General features: G+C 44.7%; 1 protein-coding gene and 1 pseudogene across 1 annotated transcript; one reads left to right on the forward strand and one right to left on the reverse strand.

Moving 5' to 3' along the window:
- Positions 1 to 1246: 1246 nt before the first annotated feature.
- LOC120839871 (sulfotransferase ssu-1) lies at positions 1247 to 2107 on the forward strand. Its single transcript, XM_040210249.3, has one exon. The coding sequence runs from the start codon at positions 1247 to 1249 to the stop codon at positions 2105 to 2107; it is 861 nt and encodes a 286-aa protein (XP_040066183.1).
- A 7950-nt stretch (positions 2108 to 10057) lies between these two features.
- Positions 10058 to 22776, reverse strand: LOC120839872 (annotated as a pseudogene).
- Positions 22777 to 23649: the final 873 nt, after the last annotated feature.

A 23649-nucleotide genomic window follows, 5' to 3' on the forward strand; every position in this document is an offset into this window, starting at 1 on the left:
TATTACATCGACTTTTGCAATCATAGAAAAGGCATGTGGCGAGATTTATAATATCGGCAAAGTCTTGCATTGAAGTAGTGATTTCTTTTATTTTTCTATCCTCTCCGCCCTGCGAGCCTATCCTGGCAAAAGAAAAATTAATACAGCTTGAGCCCATAGAAAATTCTGTCGATTTTCTGCTACAAGAGTGAGTGACAGCTCGTTCCCCTTTTTAGAGATACCGCGGGAACGACCGACGGCGGCGGAGAAGGAGCTGTCGTGCTGACGTCCTGCTGCACTCGTTCCAGCGGTTGCAGGAGAGCGTACGCTCGGCGCAGAGCGGTTGTTCCGGTCGCTGAGGTCACAACGAACCCAGTCCCAGCTGAAGCGCTCGGTTCAAGTGTCCGAATTACAGTTTGTGTAGTCCGGAAATTCAAAATAAGCGGCTGCAGTTTCTTCGCTTGACACTCGAGGAACCACGTTGAAGCATTGGTGCAGGCTCATCGGTTTAAGATCATTCGTGTATGGTCGGAACATTCGATACATTGGAGTCGCTACTCGTTGTCGTCTGATCCTGACTAGGAACGGGAGACTTCGTCGGAAAACTCACCGCACTCTCCAACAGGCGTGCCGGCGTATAGGACCAGATCGATATTGTCGCTGTAGCGCAACATATCTAATTAAATTTCGCTCAGCTACGATGTCTCCATGGCTATCACGGTGATGAGAGACGACGATTCAGAAAACATGTGGGTAGCATCGGCGCCATCAGCGCAGTTGAACCGTGTGGTCACACCTAATGGCAAACCGCCAGCTCGCTGCTAACGCTGTCATTCTCCTACTGCCGAGAGAACTTCCGGTTCCGGTGCGAGAGTACGTCACGATCATAAAAATTACGCCGCGGCTTGTTTTTGGGGGAGTTGGAAAGCAATAAAAACTCGATATTTAATTATTTCTTCGCGTATAAGTTAATAAACTGAGAAGAAAACGGATGCCTGATTGGCGTTCAGTGAACATCGAAGGTGTAATATAAACGACGTCTGGCAAAGGTAAAAAAAACGTAATTTTATGGTTCCTTTGACGACCTTCAAAACGAACTCCTTTTAAGGTTAGACGAATCAGTGCAGACCGATGGGCCCGAGATCGCGAGCTCATTCGCCAATCTTTTAGAGGGGGCCTGAAGGCCTTTAATGAAGGCCTTTAATGTGCTCTTCCAAGGCGAGTCTATGACTGACAGTTTAACGCCTACTGCTTTCGTTTCCAGAGAATGAAAGAGAGAGACCGACCCACCTCCCAGATCATTGATGGCTTTCGCTTGCCTGGATATTTCTCCGAAGAGGTCTATCGGAGTGGTCTACGCTACCAACCGGAGGAGACCGACATCGTATTGGTCACCGTCCCCAAAGCCGGCACTCACTGGATATTAGAAATCGTCAGAGCATGCTTCCGAGTCGTCAGGGGTGTCAGTGCGGGCTGGAGCTTTCTCGAGATGCACGGTCTGGACGGCATCCTCAACGCCGAGAGACCGCGAGTCATTGTTACTCATCTGCCCTTCCACTTGACGCCCTTCTCGCCGTCCACAAAGTACATCTACCTGGCTAGGAACCCTAAAGACTGCTGCGTGTCTTATTACCATCACACAAAAAAATTGCCTGCTTACGGCTTTCAAGATGGAACATTTGACGAGTATTTTGAGCTTTTCATTGAGGGCCTCACGGACTTTGGCAGCCACTATGAGAACCTTTTGTCTTGGTACGCCAAGAAAGACGAGCCTAACGTGCTGTTCCTAACGTACGAGTCGATTCATGCTGACATAAAGGAATCGGTGCTCAAGATCGCTGGTTTCGTCGATGACGAACTCGCTAAGGCGCTTGCGGAAGACGAAGCAAAAATGGCGGCTGTAATTGACAGTACGAGTGTGACGAAGATGACGAAGGATTGGGATGCGCAATTCGTGAGGAAAGGCGTCGTTGGAGACTGGAGGAATCACTTTTCAGAAGAACAGTCCCGGCGGCTAGAGCAAAGGTTCTTCAAAGAAATGGAGGGTACTTCTGTGCCAAGGCTATGGGATAATGTGGACTGGCTTCTAGACCGGAAAGAAGCTGCTGAGATGACTGTGTCTGTTTAATGTGTCAAATAATAAACCATAATTACTTCGTTCCACTGTTACTGATAAGATCGATTTCTGTCTTGTTTATCATTGTCTTTGCTGTCTTCGACTACATAGTTGGAGAGAGCCGAAAGCAAAACTTCAATCATAAACGTAACACCCCGCGTTTTTATGTTTGCTGTTTTCTTTTTCGAGTCTCGGCCATCTTCTTGTAGCATTATCGCCAGTGAGTTTGCCCCAATACAAAAGTCGAAGGGAGAAGCAGGAGGGGTGAAGATAATAAGCCAAGCCGTACATTTTTAATCTCTCAGTGGCTGTAACTCAACTGAAATTTCATGTATACATTCATTGAGATGAATGAAATAAATATTTTGGGTTGGGAAGCTCAAGGCTTTAACTACGATACATTTCAGGACGTTGCTAGGAACCCCTTCATTGGAGTGGACGAGCTATGGCTTAATTTTAAACCTAGGGTGCATTCATATGTGCGTTCCAATGCGCGTAAACTATCAGAACTTTCCCAAACGAAAATGCCAGATTCAGGCCGGAATGAAAAATGCCAGTTCCGCCTGGATCTAAAATTGGGGCACCAGTTTGTATCCAGCCTAAAACCACGCAGTTCCAGAAGGGATAAAAACTGGTGCCCCAATTTCCGGTCCAGGCGGAACAGACTGGTTCCGTAATGCTGCAGAGCCACTGGTATGCAGGCGGAACTGCCTGGGTTTGGTAGATTCTAGCGGCTCCGCCGCGCTACACTCTACCAGAGCCCCGCGGCTCCGGCATGCCGGTAGGATGTAGATCCTCCGGGACCCGGCGGTTGATTAGATCACCGCAGCCCGCTGCCGCTGTGGAAATCGTTGCGCGGAGAAGAATGCGATAGTATCGCAAATGCTATCGCACAAGTTTCGCTCGCCACACAGAACTACGCTCACGCTTTCGTCAGGGCACAATTATTTCAACGCGGTCATGGACAAACCGCAGTGGCTACGAGTGCGAGCGACTGGCTTTGGCGGGTGCTGTGACGTGATTCTGCCAAGGCGCGATCAAACGCGACGGTGTCTCGCCCGTAACGGCTAAGGGCATCGCGCGAAGTCCAAGACCCACGTAGGGCCTCAGTGCCGATCGCCGGGTGAGCACCGGCGCACGATTAAACGATCGTTTGGTATCGAACGCGTGCTCCAATACATTAACAAAATTATGTCAAGAAAAGCATGTTTTGTCATGGTTTTGCAAAAGGAAGTTGAATGCAATATCGCCTATATATTTTCCAGTTGCTAGTGGTGGAGGCTCGTAGACCTGTGGCCTCTGGTTATGTTTATGAACCGCCATATCTATTAACTTGTCAGCAAAACAGAATGAGCCCGTGAGCACAACCCAACACGCAATGAAGCATCATTACACAAAAGGTCGCCAACAGGAAAAAAGTAATTAAGCCATGCAATAATTATTAAGGCAATGAGCCCTGCACCGCCGTGCTCCTGCCAGTTATGTGCGGCATAGTTATGCTCAGAAAAGCATTCAGCTGGTATCTCTCTAACAGTATATGTACTATCCTGAAAAGAGTTAACATCATCATGATAGCTTGCGTTTTTTTCTGAGGAGCGCATGGCTGGTGACTTGCGAAAAAGCTGACGTGCAAAGGCATGGGGGGGGGGGGGGGGGGGGGGCGTGAACGCAAGCGAAACGCCGAGTCAGAGAGCAGCGGAAGCTGCGGGCCCCCGGCGCCGGGAAAATATCACCTGACCTACCCGTTAAGGCCGATTCGCGCGATGGACTAATCCGCGGACGGATTGATCACGTGACGACATGTCCGCGGTTCGTTCGTCTCCCAAGCGCATTCACACGAGGGAGACCACGAACAGACGCCAGCGAGGATGGACCGCACCTCTTCGCCACCCTACAGTGCCGCGAAACTCCAACATCGCACCGTGGCACCGTTGTCCAAGAGAGAAATTGACGTTTGCTACGGCGATAAAGAATCCTACGTCGCTGTTAAGTGCAGATCGAGACAAAACACCGGGACAGGCTTTGCGCGAAGCGCCACTAACTTTACTAACCCAAAGTATGACCACGTGGTATGACAGTGACACAGGCATGGTCCTGCTCGAGAAAGCTTCGGCGTAGACGCGACGAAGTTCTGGGCTCGCAGAGGGGCGTTTGGAGATGCCTTCACGCACTCTGCGCTCGTGCACAACACTCAAGCATACCGCATCCACAAGAGAGGTCTTGCTCGGTGAAATCCTGATTGGACGTGCAAGAATTATCGCGGCGTGCTAGATGAGTTTTGACAGGACCTTCTTGAAACGGACCCGGAGGAGCACCGGAACCTGCGTCGCGTCAGCTGGACAAAGTGTCTGGAGTTTCTTTCACGTGTCGAACCAAGAATCGCGCGACAAGATGAACCAACGAACGGACAAAACACAACGATGCGCCATTTTTGTTGTGAATGCCTAGAAGCAAAAAACCAAGAAAATCATGTACCATTGCCAGACTAAATGCTTTCCAAGTCAATCTCCCGCCAAACGTGCGCGAGTGGAATAGGCGCTCGACTTTATCAGTACGCGCGTCCGCGGGCGAGGCGCGAATCGCACGAATGGGTGACGTGCCGGTCACGTGGTACACGGTCCGCGGACGAAAATCGCGAATCGGTCCGTCGTGTGAATCGGCTATTAGGAGCGACACGCGGAGCTCAAGATTACGCCACACACTCTCAACGGTGGGTGGGCTGGGGTGGCCTGTAAGTCCGCTGCGGCCGCCCAAATAAAATAAACTGCCGGGGGAAAAAAAAAAAAACGAAGAACGCCGTTGAACGCTGTTAAAAGAAACGATGTTTTGCTCAGCGATCCTGTTTCTTTTTTTTTTTTTTTTTGCGGAATCATCTTTTCCTTTTCCCCAAACTACGCTAGCACGCAGAGAGATGGAGAGCGGCGTTTCGCTTGCGTTGACCGGCTGCCCCGCTGCCCCCCCCCTCCCCCGCCTTCCCCGTACGCTCCAGGTGGACTGGCCCAGATCAGCTCTAGTTACATTGCAAGTCACCAGGTAAGCGCTCCTCGGAAAAAAAAACCCCGTTCCCGTGTTAACTCTTTTCGCGATAGTGCAATAACCAGACATCTTAAAATGTGAATGATAAAAAGAGAAAAAAAAATGGGCTGACATTACAGGAACTTGTTGATGTACGTAATAAATGACATGGGCATGTAGACGCCACTGGCAAGGTCATATAATTCCGTAGGCTCTTGGAGGGGGGCAGTATTTAAGTAAAGGCAATACTATCGCAGGCCCACCAGGATCACAGATTTCTTGTTTGATGGCTATTCCATTTGTGCAACTTCACCAGCCGTCATCGTTTCAATGACCACAGTTGCCGAGAAATGAAGGCATACACATCACCACACATACTTCCATGTACTTTCACAGTGATCACAACACAAAACCTCTTGCTTGCCATCAATGGATGCTAATCACAGCTCTGCACACAATCTTGCTTGCATCACAAGGTTCAGCATTCTCCCTTCCCTGATAATGCTGGCCCACAAAGAAAGTCGCAAGTATAGACAAAAACTTACATGATGCATTCATAATATCCAACTGGTTTTCTTCCAGGCATGGGGTTGCAGGATTTCTTTGTCACCACCAAAGTTCACATTAAAATTTAACTATATGTAAGCAACATATCAGCTTTGCAATTGCTACTGAAACGAGATGTAATACTAACCAAACAGCCAGCAGCCCGCTCAGCCTCCTCCCAAACACTATAGTAAAGATGGTGACGATGGCCTTACTTTTGGAGAGCGCTTTAACGTGGGCACTTCGTCAAATGAGTGAAAGTTTTATATGGACAGTGTCCATATAAAACTCTGTCAAGAGACAACCGGCTAGGGCTTTAAGCATAAGGGACAATTATGTTTAGTGAAACATAAAAAAATATAAAGAGTAAGGTACTATACCTTCTGTTATTTACTACATAGCAAATTGGGCCAGTTGGTATGAACTCAACATGAAGGGGAAAAAACAGCTTTAAGTATGACAATGAATAAGTGAAACACACAAGAGGATGAAGGTGACTGAACTGTAGTTTTAATAGTACACGGAAAGGATAAAAGGAAATATACCTTATCAAGCAGATGAAACACAAACGAAAGTGCTGGCCAACGGTGTAGTGCGAACTGTGCAACTATCTGGTGCCACTCATGACTGATCGTAGGTGTGTCAACAGTACACCACAGTTGTAAGTCAGCTTTCGTCCCGTAATGTGTGTTCCTCTTTGTAATTGTAATACTAGAATCAGTTTTTCCCATCATGTTTAACAAAGGATATCTGATCAACAGATTATTTTTCATTTTGGGAAAAATGCGTGTTAAAGTAAAATCTGCTCGACAATGACAGAAGCTGTATATATAATGCTTTATTTGGGAAGTTGACGTACAGCTTAGGACATCGGGCCAAAGACTACAAAATGACTAGTATGTTAAATACCTAACTGAATATCTAAAAAAAAACAAAGGTAAGTGACGTAGTGTATTATAGGGAATATGATGTTCCCTATGATAGACTAAGAGAAGGTGAAAAAAAATGCTCAGATAAGTAAATTATAAGAAAAGGCACTCATTATGACATTAAAAAAAATATCACAACAAATGTTCCCAAAGAAAACAGCGTGATGTACAATGGGGAATATACCAAGATTAAAGATATGCAACTGTGCGTACCATAGAGAAAGCGATTCACTACAAAGTGAGTAGAACATCAAAATACATAATAAAATATCACAAGGAAAAATGCTTTCAGAGAGACTGCACACGATCATGATGCTGGCTACATTTTTGCTGCCTTTTCACCGCCATCTAAAATATTTTTAAATGACAATCATAAGCACGAAGCACCTGATGTAGTACTGAGAGCATGCGAGGAAAGTAAGTTACGTTTTCTGGCGACAAAAATAAAGTAGGTATTGTGGCGAGCTCAAACTCTATCGGAAGGTAACACCAGTGGTCGGAACAAGATGATGTAAGTAATATTTCTTTAATTTTTTATCAGACATTTATGGCCAACAGAGCCACAAGTACGTGGAGATAAATAGCTTCTAATGCCAGAAACTGACCTATTTTCTCACTGAAAATTCCTGAAAGTAGCTTTGAACTTATGAATATGATAGTGCTAAGCTCTAAAACATTCACATTTAGGTCCAACCACTAGTGCTACCTTCTGACAAAATATGAGCTCACAGTAATGTACAGTTTATTTTTGGAGTAAGAAAAGATGTATTTCCCTCAAAAAACACCTTAGATATTCCAAGTGCAAAATCATAAAAAAGGCTAAACTTTTCTTGTCCTCATGACATTCTTGCGACATTTCTGGTGGTGTTAAGCATAGCCTGAATGGAGCAATGATCTATTTTGTAAAGCCACCAATTGTTGATAGGATGGAAGCTTGGGCGAGTTTCTACTGCGTTATACGAACTTAGAGCGCAAAAAGAATGATAGACAGAGCAGGCACGTTGCCAGAATTTTGTTATGGGGGGGGGGGGGGGGAGGGCGGGGTGCTTGCCCATGACAAAATGCTGTATGAGGGGGATGGGGAGAGGAGGTCCCAGCAAAATGAACGATTTTTTTAAAGGGGGGGGGGGCGGGCCCCATGCCCCCCCCCCCCCTCCCCTGGCTATGTGCCTGAGACAGCCCCCCCTGGCTACGTGCCTGAGACAGAGTGAGACACAAGTGAGCAAGGACAGCGCTCTCCTTGTTTATTTGTGTCTCACTCGGTCTGTTTGTTTGTTTTTTGCACTGCAAGTTTCTATGAAGTGGCCAAACTTTGTATAATGATGGAGATCTCAAGGATCCAAATAATCAGATCGACTATCAGTTCCAATTGTCTCTGGCATCTACCATAAACTTATACCAACTCATCTGACATGAATTTTGGTTGAATTTCGTTATGAGATTGGCCGCGCCCGCAACTGACCAAGGAGGCAGCGAGCGCGTGGCCTAATGGTTATCGTGCCTGCCTCCCACGCGAAAAGCCAAGGTACGATTCCTCGGAGCGACGCATCTTTTGTTATTCCTGCAATTTAATTTTCCGGTAGTTTCGGGTATCTTGTTGCGTGTTCGAGGTGCGAATGTTCTAAGCCTCGAACATTCTACGCCGATTACTCCAGAAGCTCACGCATGTACAGGTCCCCTCAAAGTAAAATGGAGCGCGGGAGCGGCGACCAAACTGCAACGCCGCGCTATCTAATAGCGCTGATTTCCTCCTCCCAATACTCTGACTGACTGACTGAACCGGAGTCAGTTTTCGCCTGAGCGTTCGACTCTGCTGTCACGTCGACTTCGACACCCGCGGCGCTCTGCTTTCTTCTGTTCCCTTTTTATTTTTGGGCACAAGATCGCCCCATTAAACGTTTTGTTTCTTCAGTTATTATCGCCTCATCAATTGCCATTCGTGACAATATATGGGGCAAACATTTTTATAAAAATATTTCAGATAATGCTACAAACAGCATGAGCAGCTTCAACAAGATAAAAGGAGTCATACCGACTACCTAAAAAATTGTTGGATATGAGAGGTCACATGCGAAATTTGCTTAGAATTTTGTTGGTCGCAGGCATTGAAGTCACATGCCATGCATGCTGGTTTCATTTGCAGCATATTTGCAAAACGCTGCTTCTACGCATAGGAATAATTTTCTCTGGTAAACCAGAGAAATTAAGCAATATGTGCTGACATAACTTTTACTTGATTTGATAAAAAAATGGTCATACTGGCTTGCACTACTTTAAAGAGATGCTGAACTGAAATTTTAATTTCAGAAAATAAGGCAGCAGAAGCGTTTAACAAGATTCTAAGAACCGCAAAACATTACTCATCCGGCGACATTCCCAACATTTTTAGAAAAGAAATGCGTGACTGAGCGAAGAATGTGACGTAGACATTCTCCCGGAGCAGTTGAGAGCGAGAGAAAGCGGCCTGGTTTTTCTTCTCCTTAAGTGTACGAAGCAAAGAGGAGAGCGAATGAGAATCGCGACGTGGCATGTCTTGTCAGCCTCGTCGGCTTCGTTCAATCACGTCCTCCTTTTCCAAAAATACGGCCATCTATTCGAAATACCGCTGCATGAGTGATCTTATAGGGCCTGTAGCAGCCTGCCTTTCGCTCCGGCCTTGTTTTGTGAAATCCAAATTTCGGTTCCACATCCCTTTAGAGATAAACCACCACTGCCCAACACTAACACTCTAATTGCGAATAATTTAGCATGCTTTTTGATTGTTAGTTTCAATAATGTATTACAAAAGGTGTATTATTAAACCCCTTGTCCCATATAATACACCCCAAAACTTCAATTCGACGTACAGCGCCCTTTAATCGAACAGGCTGCCCCAAAGTTCACGAGGGGCTCGATAGCCGTGTGGTACAACTTATTAAAATAGCTGATGTACCGTATTATTGACTGCAAAGAAAAAGGGTTATTGGAGTTTTCTTGGCCGTACTGCAAAAGCTCCGTGTTTTATTTCTTTTGTCTTTGATACGTACTTTAGCAATTTAATACGTTATATCGCACCGTTATCAAGCCCCTGGTACAATTTGGTGCTGTCTGTTCGACTATAGGGCGCTGTATGCGCCCAACACTAACACTCCGATTGCCAATAATTTAGCGTGCTTTTTGATTGTTAGTTTCAATAATGTATTACAAAACAGTGCTCTTTAGGCTAACAGGAATATACCATAAGATTTTAACCCACACCTTGTCCTTGTTTGTGCTGAAAAATTTACGCATTGTTCATTTGAGTCAGCGATGTAAAAGGGGTTAGCAATCAACTTAAATTATGTTCCTCAGCAGGAAATGAAACCCGCTCCCCCAATGCACACACACTACGTAGCGCCATCAAGTAGTACACTCTGTTGTCTACTCATCACGTGACTTTACTACAGGTGTGATGACAACCACAAAAAGATGGCAGGACTCAGTGCCTCTGCCTTCAGCAGGGGTGGCTAGATTAATATTGTCGAGGAGCGGGAAGTGAAATTATCAGGGAGCTGTTTGGTTGGAATGATTACAACACTGATTTGTATGCCAGGACTATTGTCCCTCTCCACATGTTTTCTGAATTATATGATAGATACACGCTGCGCCATAGCTTAATAAAAGCAATGACGCAGCTTACCTTAATAAAAGCAGCGTGATTTTACAGTGCCTTAGTTTCACATACCTTATTGGTGTCTGCCAAGTGCTTTCATCGGAAAGAAAAATAGATAAGACAAAGGTAAGCCACTAAATACAATTCACAGGTCTTTGAACTGTATGTGTAGCTCAGCCTTTCATTTAGTACTTCGATCCTTGCCAGAATATTTCGTGCTAAATTGTGCACAAATAACACGCTGCCTCTACTTGTCATGTGGAAAAGAATCAAATAAGCTATCGAAATTTAAGATCCAGGTCACGTATCTTTGATCTGCAAACCTTTCCGACTGCTGATTTTATGTTTTGTTTTTTTTCACATTGAGTACCCATACCACGGCTTTGAACGCAGTTACTTTACGCCCTTTTGCCTGTTGCTCAAGGGCATTCTTGCATAAACAACCTTAGTTTTTGGTCATAATGATATTGTTATCATACGCGCCGCACTTGCGCACACGAAGAACCGCATGTGGCTCACGAGCCGCAGTTTGGCCGTCCCTGGAACTAGAGCCGCAGAATGTTCCCAACGGTGCCTACTTACAGCAAGTATTGAGCATAGCTTGAACTATGCCCAGGCGTTTTGACTGACCGATATCGGTGGCGACATAGCCGAAGTCGTCAGTATTGACGTGAAACGAATAGACCAGAATAACTGAAAATTGTATGTAAAACGTATCGCTTGACCTATACAGGCCTACCCCGGACTTGGGTGATTCCCAAGGCGAGAGAAACCAAACGAGCGAGACCAAAGGAGTGCAACGACCTAGAGCAAAGAAAAATAATTTTAATGAGGAAGTGGAGGTGAAGGTGCAGGTGAGCAGCGCAATCTTTTTTTAATTGATGGAGAGAGAAAAAGCATGCAAGGCCGCTCGTCCGCTTCCTTTGTCGTCTGCTCGTCCGCTCCCTTTGTCGTCTGCTACGTACTAGCGCGCGCGCGCTTCGGGATCTCGGAGGCCGTGGCGCAGCGGCCAATGGGAGCCCCGTCGACGCACACCAGCCAATGGAACCGAAGGCGCACGGAAACTAGGACCCATTTTCGCGCTTCCATCTGATGACGTCAGCTCGCTCCACTGAACCAGTTAATGCTTTCGCATTAAAAAAAATTGATGAAGAGAATGTGCACAAGCACAGTCGTGGCATAACCAGTCATGGCAAAGCGCCGTCATGCTGACGAACTTGGTTGACGCTCGACTGGAGTGCCACGGCGTGATTTTGAAACAAATTTTGGTAGTTTTGCTGTTCTGGGAACATTCAATGGTTTTACCCTAGACTACTCCGACACACACTGGGTACTGCCATCGCTTGGCCATAGTTTCATGCATTTGGTGAACCGATGTACGAGTAAAAAAAAATGCATGGCTGTGGCCGCGGAGGGGGATCACCTTCAGCTGCCGGTTTATCACTCTAAGCTCCTTTACGTCGTTGGGTTGAATGCATACCGAATTTAAATTAACAATTCTTCCAGTAGCGTAACAAGAACTAGCCCACTGCCTGTTTTCACGCCAGCTGCCTTCCTTTTGGGGAGGGAATATCTTGTAATATGATATATAGCACGCCACATATTGGTGTTGTTAAGAACGTATAAGCAGAGTAGAATTCCAATTCTTCCACCAATAGTGAGTATAAAATTAAAGGTGATCTATATAGCAAAACACTGCACCTTGCTTGTATGCTTGTGCTCTGAGCTCGCTCAAGCGAGTGCCAAGGCCGTTAATCAGCTTCAATGGGTCTGCGCCCCAGGTTGGCAAGCTGTTCTTCATTGTAAACTTTGAAACAACCAGGATTATATATTATGCCCATCTATCTTCACGTTTTCTTATGCATGCCAGGAACATTCTATGCAGTGGTTTATTTTTGTACAGAAGCCTTTATGTAAGAAGAAACAAAAGTAAATGTAACTCTAATTTCAAGAACACCTGCTGGAAAGGACCAGTGAAAGCACGTGAGCACTTGCTCTATGTTGGCACCACCTATGTAGCACTCCTAGGAAATTCTACTGGTTTTATAATTAAGCGGAACCTTGTAGAATTTCCTCTGGCTACTCCAACTGGCATATATCCAAAAGTGTGCCTATTAAATTAGTCTAAAATGGCACCTTTTATGAATAGTATTAAAACCACTTAAGAATATCAACCTAGAATGGCGTCGACTCCTGTCTGGTTGAGAGCCGGACGGGTGACGTCTTGACTTCTGAAGAGCCCATGTGCACCGTGTCCCGTCATGGAGCACGCAAGGAGCGCCTCGTTCGTAAAAATGGTGGTTAGCAGCACCAGTGCCATACTGGGGGCAGTCTTGCATCGTCTCACTGCTGCTAGGCTCAATTGAGGGAGGAAAATTTCAGATCCCGCCAAAAGTTCCACAGCCTGTAATAATACGAAGTAGTGTCAAATCCTTCATTTTTACGGTCCCACGTTTTTCGCGTATCAGGCACAATGGATGTATTCACGGCCATTAAATTTTACGAATTTTAGAGGACGGAATGCGAGCCTTTACAAACCAAAAGATTTCGTGTGCTCTTAAGGGACAGCTCCGCCGAAGTTTCTGTGATCACAGACTTCTATTAAGGTTGCACCATCTGTTATCCCATGAGCATGTGCATAAAGTAACTCGACTGAAAGGCGTACATTTCAGAGACAAAATTATTCTTGAAACTGATGCGCTCGCGTCCCCACCACCACTCTACAGGCAACACCGAACTCAAGGTGGCAGTCATCTTGTATAGCTGGGGCTGTGACGTCACATATTGTGAGCCAGGAGCTCCCTGCATAGCATTCTGCCAGTATTTTTCACGGTGGCCACACTGGCCACCATAAGGGAGCAGCAGACCGCGAACAAATCTAACTCGCCTCGTTACTCTCCTAATCCAGTGGAATTGCACTCAACGCGATAATACCTGGAGCAGCAGTTCTTCCTGCATTCTAGCTACCGTGAACACAATATGTGACGTCATGGCCCTAGCTATTCAAAATGGTGGCCACCTTCAGTTGCAAAATGGTTTCGGTTTCGATGTGGACTTGAATTTCGATTAAAAACTCAGCAAATGTTTTTTAGTGAAATTAACATATTTCCCAGCGCAGTTTATTCCTGTCATTAAAAAATATGTACTGTTGAAAAGCACCAAACCAGGAGCTGCCCTTTAAAGAGAAGCTAAACAGGTTTTAGAAAAGAATGATCTAGAGATAAACTTCAGCACATTTGTATCCTGTGAATTCGAATTGGAACAGCTTTTCCTCCAGAAACATCAATGCAAAGAAATGTGATAAACATTTGCTGGGGCGGGACGTCACGTCAAGCGATTTCAGCTGGGAAGCGAAGCTCGAGCGCCATCTCTCGATGACTAGCAGCGAGTAGCGGCAAACGCTTGCGTATGCAAAGAATAAAAAAGAACATCACATGTTTTTACTTACTGGATGTTTACTTACATGGAAATATGTGAACATCACATACATGTGTTATTAAAACATTTCATTCGTTTTGGAGCCTTATGTAAGCTCAGAAATCTTGTTTGGAATTAACAGCGACCTCAGCAGCACCGACCGAGCAGACGACAAGGCAAGCAGTGTACACTGCCGCGATCCGGCGCTTCACAAGTGCACAGCGTCATCCAGTGCAGCACATTCTGTTCTCGCCAAATAGCGCATCGTTTGCTACAGATGCCTAGTTCCCGCCGCAAACCTTCACGAGTGTTCAACGTTCACTACAACTTATACAAACAGTGGTAGCAGTACTAACCTTCCGTTTATCAGACCCAGCATGGGAGCTAACATTGGCAGCAAAAGACGAACAACAAATGCTTTTTTGATCAATCAGGTACGCCTTGCGGAGATTCCAAGGATCCCTTGTCGTGATGCCGCTCCTCTTTAAATATCTCCCAGTCATGCTTTTATGCCGCGTAAGGCGGGGCTTCAGCTCTACTTTCTGAATGGTTTTATGGCTCCTCCAGGCATCCAGTCTAAAAATAAATTTGGTATTCGTGATTTTCCAGGCCAAATGAGGATGACTCGTGTTTTTTTTTAAACACAGAACTGTTATAGGTTAACCTTTAAATTTAGTGAATTTTTGTCATTCTTAAAGGTCGCGAAAATGAGTAGCTTGCAAACATTAGCAGCTCTACAGTATCACTCATGTCTGTGATATTATGGAATAGTGCCTCCCTTTGTTGGGCGCTTTAAGTTAAGGCGCTTGAGTGCGCTCCATCCGTCACAGCGCACACTCCAACTAAATGAAATGACCATATCTCACTTCCAGCGCACACTGATAGAGCGCACTCTGCTCACTTCGTCGTAGATGGAGCTCGCGCTGCCCAGCTTCCGGTAAGACGACATGTTTCAGCTTTTACGCTGGAGCGTCAGGCATCCCAGAGTCTTCCGACAAGAACTAGCAGGAAATAGTTTATTTAAGTTTTGATTCGATTTTTTAATTGCCGCACCAACAGCGTGCAGCATGAAAGTAAACTTTGAATTTATTTAATGCCTATAGCTATCCTCAATAAAAACAACCTTTAGGTGGTGCTTCTGGGCAACCAAGGTGAAAACAGAGGTTGTTAAGTTATGTTCCAAAACTGCATGCCCAGGCACAGGTGCTGGCCGGCAGTAGTAGAGTTCGCTAACCGCGTCCATTGCTGTCACAGACGCCTTAAGTTGACCCACTTATACACAAACGATTACCTTGGTGCGGACAAGGCAATAAAGACAAAATGTTTAGTTGGGCTAGTTTGTTCATAAGTGGAAATGATCACCAAAGGGACGGGGACAATTTAAGAAGACGACAACACGGGGCGCACTCGCAACCGAGAGTTTATTAGAAAACACAAATACTTGAATACCTAAATAAAACCATCTCACTTCCAGCGTCCCCACTCTTTTCCCAAATATAAAAGTTATTTATCTAACAAAGCCAGATAAGGCTCGCTGATGCACTTATCAGCCCCTCTTGTTTTGATGATGAACGCTTCGTGAATTTCTCTGTCTGGTTTTTCGCTGCGTCGTCCCAAAGTGGTAGTGTTGGACAACAACAAGCTGCACGGTTATCGATCACTATGCACAGCCAAATGCCCATACGCCGCCTGTTTGATAGTGGCTGCGTGCTCTCTCGCACAATCATTTATGCAGCGGCCTGTTTAAGCAGCTGTGCTCTTATGTAGGGCAAACAGGCCGCTGCATAAATGATCGCGCGAGAGAGCACACGACAACTATCAAACAGATGGCATCAGGGCATTTAGCTGTGCATTGTAATTGGTGCCCGTGAAGCCCATTGTTGTGAAATACAAGCATTTTGGGACGACACAGCAAGAAAAAAAAAACAAGCAGAGAAATTTACAAAGCATTCATTATCAAAACGAGAGGGGCTGATAAGTGCATCAATCACAATGCACAGCTAAATGCCCTGATGGCGCCTGTTTGATAGTTGTCGGGTGCTCTCTCGCGTGATCATTTATGCAGCGGCCAAACAGGCCGCTGCATAAATCCACAAGAGAAATTCACAAAGCATTCATCATCAAAACAAGAGAGGCTGATAAATGCATCAGTGAGCCTTCTGTGGCTTTGTTAGATAAGAATAGTAGTCCCCGTCTCTTTGGCACTCATTTCCAGGCAATGGAGAAGTCTCCACACATGCAATGAGCAAAGAACACAAAATAACAGATGTTCTGGATCCTATACAGGTTCCTAAATAAGGCCTCTGGGAGCCACAATCTTGCTGCTGGTGTGTGTAGGTCGTTGAAGCCTTGCTAAGGCGTGCCCATGGTGTAAATTGGAGACTAGTTTTTGAAACATGAATGCTAACATCCTAAAGGGTTTCTACATACGTATCATGTTGTCATGTTTCTTGTGCCGAAACTGGCACTGCGAAGGGTGCGGTTGTGGGGCTGGGGGTGGAGGTGGCTTTGGGGAGTGTTCTTTTAGATGCTCTTATGGGGAGTGTTCAAGTGAGCGATAGTCTTGTGGAGGGTCTTGTGGCACGTCTTCTAGCTCCTCTGGCTCTTGTGGCACGTCTTCTAGCTTCTCCGGCTCTTGTGGCACGCCTTGTGGCTCCTGCCGCAGCGGCATGCCATCTGGTCTGTCTGGTTGTAGCTCGTCTCGCAGCTCCGGACCTTTGTTGAATCTGACCACTTGGCTGGTAAATATGTTGGGCAAGAGCAGGAAACTTACTCGCACGTGAGCGGTTTTCACACGAAAGTGTACTGCGAAAGCTCCTGCAGTTTGCATTAGGGTGCAAGAAACACTGATAACAAGCGATTCTACTCCACCTGACAAAGTTCCGAGAACAATGTTTGGTGAAGACGAGGCACACTGGTCTCTTTAAGGTCCACATTTGTGACTGTGTGTGCAAGAGGGATAACAGGTGGGCGAGATTGAACCGGGCCCCGCATTGGCGCTCCTGGTACTTCTGCACGTAAAGGAATAGTGTTCAAGCACGTACCAAATACTAAAAGGAAGTGCTTTTCTTGCAGAAGAGCAAGGTGGCGTAGCCTAAACGTATTTTTTACGCTGCGGACCTGCAGATTGAGACATTACAGACTGACAAAGAAGCAGAGAGGAGGAAACTGCCTGTCGATTTTGCCTTGTTCCATCCCAGAAAAGAGAAAAGTAATTTTCCTCTCCGAGTGCATGAGCTCTCACATCTGTTTCCAAGGCGGGGATCAAACAAAGAACTTACCTTTCTGAATTAGTGCCTGACCCATCCAGTATTATGACATCATTTCCACTAAAAGTGACGTCCTCTCCCTGGGCAATGCAGAGGGTCTGGGAACGTGCGACTGCGCTCAGTAAAGTTGACATTTGGGCTAGTTGGTAGTCTAACATATTGAGGTATTTAGCGCACAAGGTAGGAAGAAGAAGGACAAGACAGAAAAGAGCGCTTTTCTGTCTTGACTGCGCTCAGTATCTTTTCAGCCCACTCCAGGTATTCGTCTGCAGCTGTCATAAAAGAAAAAAAAAACTTTTCCGAACAACTATAGTGAAAGTCAATATACATCATGTTTACTTGAGGCCCGCCGCGCATGGAGCACCTTCTGCGGGAAGAAGACCCTTTCCCAATGTCCTTCGCTCAATTCCTCCTCACGTTCTCCCCCCCCCCCCCCCTTCCTCTCCCGGGAAGCAGGTCTGGAAGGTAACCTTCACCGAGAAGAGGGCTCTCCCTCTCTTTCGGGTGGAAAGGAGAAATCGAAACGAACCTCCCGCTCTGCTTGTTGGTTGGCCTTTAACACTGCTTTTCTTTGAAAGTACCTTTCACTATAAGAAGTGCCCATAAAACTTGGGTAAATTACTTCGTAAAAGTATTTAAATTACAATTACAACTACTTCGCTCCAAATATAGTTAGGTACAATTAGAATTGCTACTGTGCAAAAACTAATTCTTTACATTTACGAATTCCTTTTAGAAAGTAATGCGTTAACTTCACAACTGGTTTCCTTTGAGCTACGCGACTTCAACCGATAGCATTTTATGCACTAAACTTCTCCCCCCTTCCCGATGTATGACCTTTGTCATGAGCAAGGCCCCACTCCCCGTGAAACAAAATCCTGGCTATGTGCCTGATCCGATATAACGGCTTACATGCGTTCTGGGCCTATGTTTAGTCGAATTTAGTCGTCTGATACTCGACATATTCAGTTCAAGAATGTGATTCAGTAAAAAAGAAACCAAGAACTTTCACGGATTCAGGAGCCTCTAAATGGGATCGTGACGACACTGCTTGTCAGCCAACCGTGAGCCACCGTTCTAATAGCGGACGACGCGGCATCAACTGCTGTGGCAACGGTGGCTCACGGATGGCCGACGAGCAGTGTCGTCACGCCGCCGCCGCCTTGGCTGGATCATCCCCCGCCTTTTCTGAGCAGGAAGTTCCTCTAGGGAAGGGGCGCGTCCCAATCGTAGGTCACATTTTTAGCAGGGAAAAAAACGTTGCATGAGCTCAATTTCTTTTTATTCTTAGGATGCTTAGAGCCCGTAGATTGAGTTAACACCAAGAGCAGACAATCTTAGAAACGCCCCTTTAAGCGTACTATATTATGTATGAATATTACAAACAACATGGTCCAAACAAGCTCCCTTGGGGACTCTGGTCTCGTTTCTGTTGATAATTCTATTATAAATATGTTTCGTAGTTTTAGTGCAGATCCACGTATACCCTAGTGCTCTATCTTTTCAATACAGTATTATGATTAATAAGATGAAACATCTTACATAAATCAACGTACAGACCTAGAGTAACCTCTATCTGTTTCTGCCTATGACTCGAAAAATCAAAATCACTATTTTTATATCATATTATCCTGAGCATATTTTAATTCCCTTTGCCGATCCATTTTGATAATATGGTGTATCCGTATGATGTCAGGTACTGCCTAAAATTTAGTCACTACACGCGTGGCCGCTAAAGGCAAAGGCGATTATCTAATTGGCAAGTTTGCTCTCCCTTCCCTTAATTTCACAAAGATCAGGAATGTGTGTGTGAAAACGTTGGCTCACTGGCCTAATTAAAACAGAAACATGAAGCGGTCGCACTGCTGGGGACCTGTTTTTGAGATCTTTTGCAGCAGGTCGCTCGACATTGTGTGGTCGATTAGCTTGTGAATTGACCCTAAAGCAGACGTCTTTCCTGCGCTTTTTATGTAGGCATGTCCTGGGTGCCCCTTATGTGCTTTGAGAGTTTAGCTGTGTTTACATAATCAATACAGAGGCAGTTTTTGTGCTTTGAATGCCCTGGAAGCTGATAGAAGAGAGAGAGAGAAGGGGTCAGAGAAGGAAATACATTGAGGTTGTCCCAGGTTAATTGTCCTGGTTGGCTACTGCTTGGACAACCAGGCAGATAACCAATGCTGTTTTTACTCTCGGTGACTCCATAGAGCTGAGTTAGAGTTGGACGAAATCATGAAAAGGGTTGTAATAATCATTCCAAATTTTGCTAATACTAGTACTATAAGTTATTAGACTACAATTACAATTACTTTTGTCAATGTAGTGAATTAGGTTCCAAATTACTCGAAAAAGTAATTAGATTGCAGTATTTCAATGACTGTAATAAATTACTACCAAAGTGTGGTACCCATGCTTCTATACCTCGCTTTATTGCCGGCAGAGACCAATCACTCACAGCAAAAGGAGCCCAGTGGATGAGTAGACAAATATATATGTCGCGGCAAATAACTTTCTCCAAACTTAAAAAAAATGGAGTGCTTTGCGGAAGTGAAACTAACTGCATGTTGTGAGCAAGCGACTTGCGAGAGTGCCCGGATTTTTTTAGTGCGCCTGGTTATTTAATTAATTAAGACTAATTAACTAACTTTTTCTATATTTGTTCAAGGGCTGAGGTGTGAATTGGAAAGTTTTAGAGCACACTGAGAAACACCCATAAAAGCTGTTTGCAGCATGATGCGCTTGGCGTGGTAATTTTTTCCGGCCTTTAGAGAATATATAGGGGGAGCGCATTGTCATGTAGTATTTTGTGTTGAACATCTTGGGAATAAACAGCGGGAAAGAAACTTGGACAAGAGTAAAGGAACAAACACGACAGGACGGCGTCGTCGTGTCGTGGTTGTTCCTTTACTCTTGTTCAAGTTTCTGATGTTCCAAGATGTTCATCTCAAACCAACTAGCCCAACACGTCACTTTGTTGCAGTATTTTGTGCATTTTGCGGGCGTTTTCTGAAGGCTGAAAAAAAAAGCACGATAAGCATACTATGTAGAAAACACTTCAATTGGGTGTTTCTCAATGCACTCTACAAGTTTCCAGTTCACACTTCGATCCTTAAACGAATATTGAAAAAGTTACCTAATTAGCCTTACTAAATGAAATAACAAGGTGCGATAAAAAAAAAAAAACGTGCACTTCCGCAAGACGCTTGCTAACATCATACAGTTAACTTCACGCCCGCAGAGCGCTCTTTATTTCTTTAAGTCTAAGTTTACACAATTTGCACAGAAAGGTGAGCGTGACGTTCATATGTTCAGATTCTCAGGGAAGATCACATTTTCGGGCCCTAACAGTATAAGTACATTGTCGTTCCATGGGCTTCCTTATAGATTTCAATAATTGATGTTCCGTGGAAACTGCAGGAAAGTACACAAGGCTAACACTCAGTGCGAGCAAGCATCGCTGGTTTTCGTTGTTTTTCTCTTAGATTTTAAAAGTTGTCATGAAAATTACTTTTGTTGTGTCGAGTGCCCATTTAGGTCGTCGGCCTAAGCAGTTGAATGTTATGCTCGTCAACACCACACTTGAGCAAAATGCGAGAAAGCGCCGATGTCGTGTTTACGCTAAATGTGTCCTGCTGTGTACAAGCACATCCTTTAAATATGGCGGTGCTGTTCACTTAGTTAATACACAGTTGTATTAATTGATGACACTGTCATAGGAGAAGAATTTCAAAAAGATTAATATATTACATTGAAATAATATATTTCATCCGAGGTATTTATAAACTATTGTTCGATTTAGAAAAAAACTGACTTGAAAATTGCCTGGTGGGCCTAAGTGCGTTCAGATATATCATGGCGTTAGTCCCCATTTCTGTTGATATCTCTTGCTTGCTATCGTTCTCATTTGAGCACTTTCAGTGCACAGCAGAGGATGCTTTAAAGGGGCACTAAAGAGGTTTTTGAAGACGCTTCTTTTTGTTGTTACATAATGTGGCAGGTGCCAGTTAGTATGTATTCAAAATTTCAGAAAACAAAACCGCTTATTGTACCCGTGGCGATAGAAATAGACGCGGACAATGCTTTCTCCTCACGTTCCTTTCGCGAAAGCGATGTGCCCGCTCGTCTGCTCCTCTGAGCGTTTGCGTCAACACTTGAGGAAGATGTTTTCTTTCTCGATGCCGCGGGTCCTGTGTGCGAATTATTATCCCTCGTAGAATGCAATTATATTGTGTAGTATTTCTATCTCTTAAAGTAAGAAATTACACAGCGTAAAAAAAAAAAATTGGAGAAGCAGCGTGCGTGCTGTTCAATCCGCGTGCGCGTGGATTTCAGTTCCCACTCGGATTAACGCTCGCGATTGGCCAGCGCTGGATCTGCCAGCGCTCGCGATTGGCAGACGAGCATCTTCGTCGCTCGGCTTTGTTCGGATGCACTCACTGCACTCTCCAGTGTTCTGTGATATATCGCAGAAAAGGGAAGTGTTGCACACATTTGGACACATGTTTAATAGGGAAATAGACTGAGCATGGCTGTTATTTCTGGATTTTTAGTATGCTTACATCACATAGAATGATTTACCACCTTGAATAGACGATCTCAGAAACCTCTGTAGTGCCCATTAAGCTGTTTATCGGAACTGTGAAAAAATAAGTATTATCACCATTAGTATATAATTAAAAGGAAACAGCTGGCACCGTGGAGCAGGCTTCTTAGATATGCTGTGGCAGTCTTACACGCCCCTCAAGGCCTACCAAAAGTTAAATATATATTCATCAACAATTCACATACTTCTTCGTTTCCTCACCTCCCTCTACAAATGTTTGTTTTCTTTCCCTAAAAGCCCAATTTCCGTCTTAAAAACATCAGCACTGCCTTTGTCCATTATCCGTTTCAAGAGATCTTGGGCCTGCATTACATGGGCAGAGGGGGTCCTTTTTGGATGCGCCTGAAATGTAATAGAACACAGTTCAAGGCAGAGTTTGCAAACGTTGAAGTATGCCCGGAAACGCTAAATAAAATCAATTATTTTGAGTTCAAATATTGATGTAACGAATATGTTGGGCAAGTTGCCGATAGAGCAAAGATGATTTTAATTTCTTGATATATAAAAATGATATGGCCTAAAATGACGATCAGCTATAAATCACGTTTGCATTGTTAATGTGCCAGCTAAGAAGAATATTTAAAAAGACAACTAAGAACTGTCGGGTCAGGGTCCGCCGTGGTCAATAAAAGAGATAAATTTGGTAGTTTACGTGCCCGAAAAACAAAGTGCATCTCGTGCAACCCAAATCTGAGTTTCACGACGCCTTTCTGCAATGGGCCTTCGTTACAGTGCGGGTACCTCAACCGGATTTCGAATCCTTAAACCAGAGACCCGTAGGCCACAGTTTTGCCTCGGAGCCGTGGTCAGTAAATTAATTCCAAAGGAATAATTCATTTGCTTGAGCTGTTGTGTTCGGTAGCACAACATTACACAACACTATCAGACGCCGTTGATTTCGTTTTTTATTTCTTTTCTTTTAGGAAGCCTGTGGCGGCGTCGGTGTTGTGGGCACACTATTTGCGTTGGCGTCAGCCTTACCCCAATATCAGCACGCCTGTACATTTCTACCTCCCAAGCGAAATAAATAATATCAACTATTGCATCAAAGCAAAAGAAACAAAACCAAAAAAAAAAAGAGGATTATTTTGAAAAAGACTTGGTCGCACCATGGCCTTGCCCTTAGTTGCGATCAGGTGGTTCATTTCCTGGGATAGGTCATGTTCATTATCTGAAATTACAGAAAAATATAGTATTTGCAAGAGATCGTGCAAACTTGGCCACCAGAACAACTTACCTGAAATGTCTACTACCACTGCTTGGTAAATCCCCATGCCGCGCCAATTTACCTTGACTTTGTCTCCCGCTGTCACCAACGATCGCTTTCCGCGAATGTCTTCTTTTTTACCACGTCATACGTGTTGTCGTCGCTAAAATGGACTAGAACACGAGACATCGTGCGAGAAGTTCAGGTGCGAGCGCGTCAACCATCAAACACGGTAGCCAAATCTCTGGCAATTTCACGCGCTTTTACGACTAACGTTGCCAGAGAGCAGCCTCTTTCACGCTAAATGCTCAATAAGCCAAACTTAGCAAAACACTTTTATGTGCAAGCTGTGCGAATAATGCCAACAGAATGTTAAGCAAATGAAATTATGTATTTGTTTTCGAACTTAACACTAGTGTTTTATAGAAAAAAATGTTTTATATTATAATGCCGCCATGAATATCGTTTACTCTGAGCCACGGTGCTCTGAACCAGAGCCAAACAACGTTGATACTGAATGTGAACTGAAACTCCAAATGAGCCAAACGCGCGTGCTTGGAAGCGACTTTGACTAAAACGCTGAAACTTCATAAACTTATGTTTAGTCCGCACTAGTCATTCGCCGTTTTGACGAACGCCAAGAAATGAACCGCCGCAGAAAGACATGTCCGTCTAAGAAGTATCTGAAAGAGTACAGTGAGGTAAGTTATTTTTGGTTACTGTTTTAACAATCGGTGTTTGCGCGTAGCGAGCTCATTCCTAATATTATGTTATTTGGTTGTACAGTTTACGTTGTGAAATATCGAAGTGTAGCTCTGTTTCTGCGAAACAATAAGAAAAAAATCCTCGGTCGGAGTGCAAACGCGACTCTCGTCGATATTGGCGCCTCTCGTTTTGAAATGCTGAAGAATGTTCTACGCAGTTTCTTCCATAAACGGAG

Source organism: Ixodes scapularis, unplaced genomic scaffold, assembly GCF_016920785.2.
Source record: "Ixodes scapularis isolate PalLabHiFi unplaced genomic scaffold, ASM1692078v2 PGA_scaffold2__306_contigs__length_199485367, whole genome shotgun sequence".
Classification (NCBI taxonomy): Eukaryota; Metazoa; Arthropoda; class Arachnida; order Ixodida; family Ixodidae; genus Ixodes; species Ixodes scapularis.

Coding starts and splice junctions, on each gene's coding strand:
- LOC120839871 (XM_040210249.3), top strand. CDS start 1,247: ATGAAAGAGAGAGACCGACCCACCTCCCAGATCATTGATGGCTTTCGC.